Here is a 4,680-nt window from a genome sequence, read left to right on the forward strand (position 1 = left end):
AATATGTATTAAGAATACTTTTTAGGGTCGGCAGGTTGGCTCAGGTGGCTGAGCGCAGGCTCTTAATACCAAGGTTGCAGGATTGACTTGACTTGGAGCTCAGCTGCGCCCTCCAAAACTAGACTGAAAACGACTTGACTTGGAGCTGATGAGTCCTGAAAAAATACACTGTTCCCCAATAGTTTTAAAAAAAATAGAATGCTTTTTAAACAGGCAAAAAATTATGGACGCTCTCAAATAAAAAGTGGTGTGAACTGTACCAGAAGTTATTTACACCTTTCTTCTAAAACCACCTAGCATCATTGATTAAGGGATTTTAATGGCAATTTAACTCCTTTGAAAAAAAACAAAGGAAATTTTATCACAGGGTGTGGAACAGGGGGCTCCTGGGAAATTGCTGAAAACCAGGACACTGGAAGAAAGATCCTGGGAGGGACTTATGAGCATGGTCCCCCTGAGATTTAGCAAATACCAAATATAGGCGAGGATCTAGGGTGAGAAAAAAGGATAAAATATATTGTCTGAACATCCTGGGTGCCAAGGGACTAGGGGTTAGCCACTGTACCTTGTGCTCCTGATCTCTCCTGGGGGAATGACATACTTTTCCCTCTCTTATCATTTCTCCACCCCATCACCTGCCCCCCTGCACAACACACACCCTTCTTACTTAGCACATTATACACTGAGACTCCTGAAGGTGCAACTTCTGAGGTACAAGATTAGGATCCAAGAAATCAACATGACATTTCAAAGACATTTCAGCCCTATGTTCACACAGGCATCCGGGACTTGTGAGCCAGCTCAACCCTGCGGGAGACATCCCCCATCTCCTTCAAAGCAAATAACTTTAAGGGGCGGGGACAGGCGATAGACGTGGCCAGCAAGGTCTCTGATTTGGGGACTAAGGTTACGACAGAAACCACCAGCTTGCCTGAAATCCATCCATGTTTGGGGAGGTGGGGGGAGAGGGAAGTGGGGAGATTCTCATGCCGGTGCTTCATGATGTGGCATCAGGGTGCTGCTGAGATGGTCAGATGAAGGTGAAGAAGCCCCAGCGTCTGAGGCTCCAGGCAAGGCCTGCGACGTCTCTAATCTTAACCACCGCACCCACCAGAGCCCGAGCTCGCGCGTACACAGCCAAACCCAAGTCAACCATTCCCTACCCTCAACCTAACCCTCGAAGAAGGCTCCCGTCTCTCTGCGACCACCCCCAGGCCTCCATCATGTCCCCCCTCCCCACCTGGCTCCCGGGCCCCGCCTTCGCCTTACACTGAATGGGCGGGTAGCAACTGGGGTCCTCGCCACCGGGCTGGCAGCGGCTGGAGAAGGCGCTGCGCGGGGTCACGTAGTTGCTGGGGAAGATGCCCACACGCTGGTTCAGCTGCCCAGTCCACCAGCCCTCGTCGCCTGACACCTGCGAGTCCTTGGACAGCACCTCCACCACGTCGCCCAGCCGCAGGGTCAACTCGTCCTCGCCCGCCGCCTCGTACTCGAACACCGCCGTCCAGTAGGGCAGCGCGGAGTCGGAACCCAGCTCCCCAGGGGCCGCCGCCTCCTCCTCTTCTTCCTCCTCCTCCTCGGCCCCGGCCCCCGCTCCATCCTCCCCCGGCGGGGCGGCAGCGGCGGCGCTCGCCAGGCAGCCGAGAAGCGCTCTGGAGGGCTCCATGGAGCGGCCGATCCATAGGGTGCGGGGCTGCCGCCGCCCGCAGGAGCCGCCGCCGCCTATTGTTCATGCGGCTCCGCAGAGCTGGGGGGACCCCCTCCCCCGACGGCGGCCGCAGGTAGGGCCCGGGTTGGCGGGGCGGGGAGAGCCGGCTGCGGCTGCTTGGGGCTGGCACGGCGACAAGTGCAGCGAGCGCGAGTGCTCACCGCAGCGCGGGGCGCGGCGGGCCAGGGCTCCCGCCTACGAGCTCGCCCCCTGTGGGCGACCTGGCTACCTTCGCCGCGGCCACCTGCTCGCGTAGCCGGTGCCCGCTGCCACCCGCCGGCCGCTCCCCGCTCCGCGCCGCGCCCCGCCCCCAGCGCCGCCAGCCCGCCCGACCGCGGGGGACCACCTGACGTGGGCCTGGCTCCGCCCCAGCCCTGCGGACCCGAAGGGGCGGAGCTTCCCGGTGCCCGGGTGCGCCCCTGCGCCAATCCGCCTACCCATTGGCCGCCGCAGAGCCGTCCGCAGGTTCCCCTAGCAGTGGTTGGGGCAGCCCCGCCAGCCATTCGGCCCACCCCTCTCCACCCCCTGCGCCTACGTCGCTCGTCGCCACCCCCCCCATTCCCGCCCCCTTTTGCGGGCTCTTAGTCTCAAACCCCAGGTCACGCAGTTCTCTCCCATTGGCCCGCCGCAGCTCCAACCATTGGCCCGAGGTACCTGTCCATTTCCTGGGAGAGTTCAACGCCACCCGGCTGGAAGAGGCTGTGACTTCATTGGGTGCACGAGGAGGGATGGGTGAATACTAGAAAGTAAAGCCAGACTTCATTCAAACCAAAAAGACTGGAGGAGGCCGTTCCCTTTGTTTGCGGTGGATGGGTAGGGGCTCCTTTGGGCAGCACCGGTGTTTTTCTTCCTAAAGTGAGCTTTTGAAAGTGAGCAGAGAAGGGAGTTGGGTTGCACCCCCGGGAGAGCCTTTTCTTCTCCAGCTCCCTCTTCCAGTTGGATTCTCCCCTCTCTTGGATTTGCCTTTGCCCAAGTCCAACCAGGTGGCTCAGCTTCCGCTCCCACCGACTGAATTGCACCCTCCAACCCCACCTCTGTAACCTTTCGTTTCCTATTAAGGCCTTTAGGCCCACTGGCGTGTTCTTCAGAAAAATTAAAAACTACAGTTCTCGCCTTCATGAAGACTGCACACAGCCCGCCCTTTCCTGGGTTCCTGTAAGAAGAGATTCCAATACCGTGGTTTTTAGAATTCAGAGAGACCACCTTACTTGATGATGTGGCTTTGATGTCTCTGAAGAGACAACTTTTCTACAATCGTGGGTTTCTTTCGCTTGGGTGAATTGCTCCTCATGTCATGGTGACGTCTATAGAATTAAGATTAAGAACCAAAGTATAATATACATATAAGAAGATGCTGCAGTTCATGATCAAGTGCGAACCTTTTCCTAGATTCTTTTGTTATTCTCCATTTCTCAAACATTAAGAAAGAATGAGATCGGTGGCCCCTAATTATTTCTTCTGTGCTTTAATCCTATCATAATAATGTAGATTTCCAAAGAGATGTTTCAAAACAAATCAATGCTGAAAGATCTACCCTGATCTCTACCAAACTGCCTTACCTTTTCCCCTTCAAAGGTAGGAATAGATATGATTTATTTAACAAGAGTTAGTGCTTCACTGAGTATTTTTTGTTTAATTGGAGTGTGAGGTTAATTGTTGGACAAACTGGACACAGTGGGGCAATTTGGAAAGATAGGCAGGGCTGGCATCTTGGGATGCGTGGCCAGCAGTTGCATGATCTTGGGGAGGTACTTAACATTGGAGAGCAGTGTGCTCATCCATAAAGTGAGGGAGTAGACTTGAAGATCTATGTTCTTGTGGGCAGAAGATTCAGTGGTTTGCACACAAGCATGACTACATTCGATAGCCACACACTTGAGGTCTTGAAGACGACAGGTGAGAGTGCTGTTCTGAAGAACATCCAGAGTAGGTCTTAAGAAAGGACTTCTGAGTAGATGCCCTAAAACAATGTTCAGATTCTTCTTGTACATAGGATCAGTGAACTGAAAAAGATGTGGATGAGCCTTTAAGCCCATTCTCTAGGTTTTGTTTAAGAGACACTGCTCCACCCCCAAACAGAAGAGAGCAGGATAGTACGGATAGAGGTACTTTGTGTTTTAAAAAAGACCACAAGAAAAAAGATTTTATTTTCTTGATAAATTTTTATTTTGGAGGAAAAATGAATTTTACAAAATGGTGTAGACACACAGAGAGAAACAGAAACAGAAAAGAAACTGCTAGAAAGATATAGAGTAAATTGTCAGTGGTAGATCTTTCAAGTAGTAGGATTATGAGTAATTGGGCAATTTTATTGTCATTTTGTTTATCGGTACCTTTGTATGTATTACTATATAGTTTTGTGGCTCTCCACTCCTCCCCTGCCCAGAGGAGAAGGGAAAAAAAAACTTGACCCCTCTCAGTAGGAAAAGTCTAACTCCCCATATAATTTAAATCTTTAATACCACAGCATGTGTTTAGGTCCTCATGAAGAGTCATTCATCAATGATTTCAGGAAGTCATTCAGTAAATATTTGTTGAATGCGCAAATGCTAGGAATTCAATTGAGGGAAGATTCTTCAGGCTAAGGTTGTCTATCAGGGTTTGGTGAAAGAGACAGAACCAAAGCTGGTCCTGAAGGGCTACGGGGTGGAACAGAGAAGAACCTGTGTTCAGGAAAGGAGAGAAGGTATGGGCACAGCCACAGCGGTGGGAAAGCTTAAGTAATCCCATCTGGATGGAATAAAAGAATGAGAAAGACCCTTGAAGAGATAGGTTGAGACCAGATTGTAGAGGGCCTTGTCATCACTTGATTCACACTAATAATTACTTAATTGATTATTTGTAATTATTTAATGTCCAGTTTGTTTACCATAAGGGCAGGGACCTGTCTGTCTGGTTCTCTACAGTTCTCCCAGCACCTAGAGTACCTGGCACGTAAATGTCTCTTTGTACATATTTGTGACTTGAATGGC

At 51.5% G+C, this 4,680-nt stretch overlaps 1 protein-coding gene across 1 annotated transcript in view; it reads right to left on the reverse strand.

Moving 5' to 3' along the window:
* Window positions 1–2,160, reverse strand: part of MAP3K9 (mitogen-activated protein kinase kinase kinase 9) — a 78,848-nt gene extending 76,688 nt beyond the window's left edge. The window contains exon 1 of the mRNA XM_019632750.1: window positions 1,270–2,160. Coding sequence (XP_019488295.1) covers window positions 1,270–1,666 — 397 coding nt within the window. The 5' untranslated portion in view covers window positions 1,667–2,160. The remainder of the gene's footprint in view (window positions 1–1,269) is intronic.
* Window positions 2,161–4,680: the final 2,520 nt, after the last annotated feature.

This window comes from Hipposideros armiger, unplaced genomic scaffold (genome assembly GCF_001890085.2).
Source record: "Hipposideros armiger isolate ML-2016 unplaced genomic scaffold, ASM189008v1 scaffold_1169, whole genome shotgun sequence".
NCBI classification, from domain to species: Eukaryota; Metazoa; Chordata; class Mammalia; order Chiroptera; family Hipposideridae; genus Hipposideros; species Hipposideros armiger.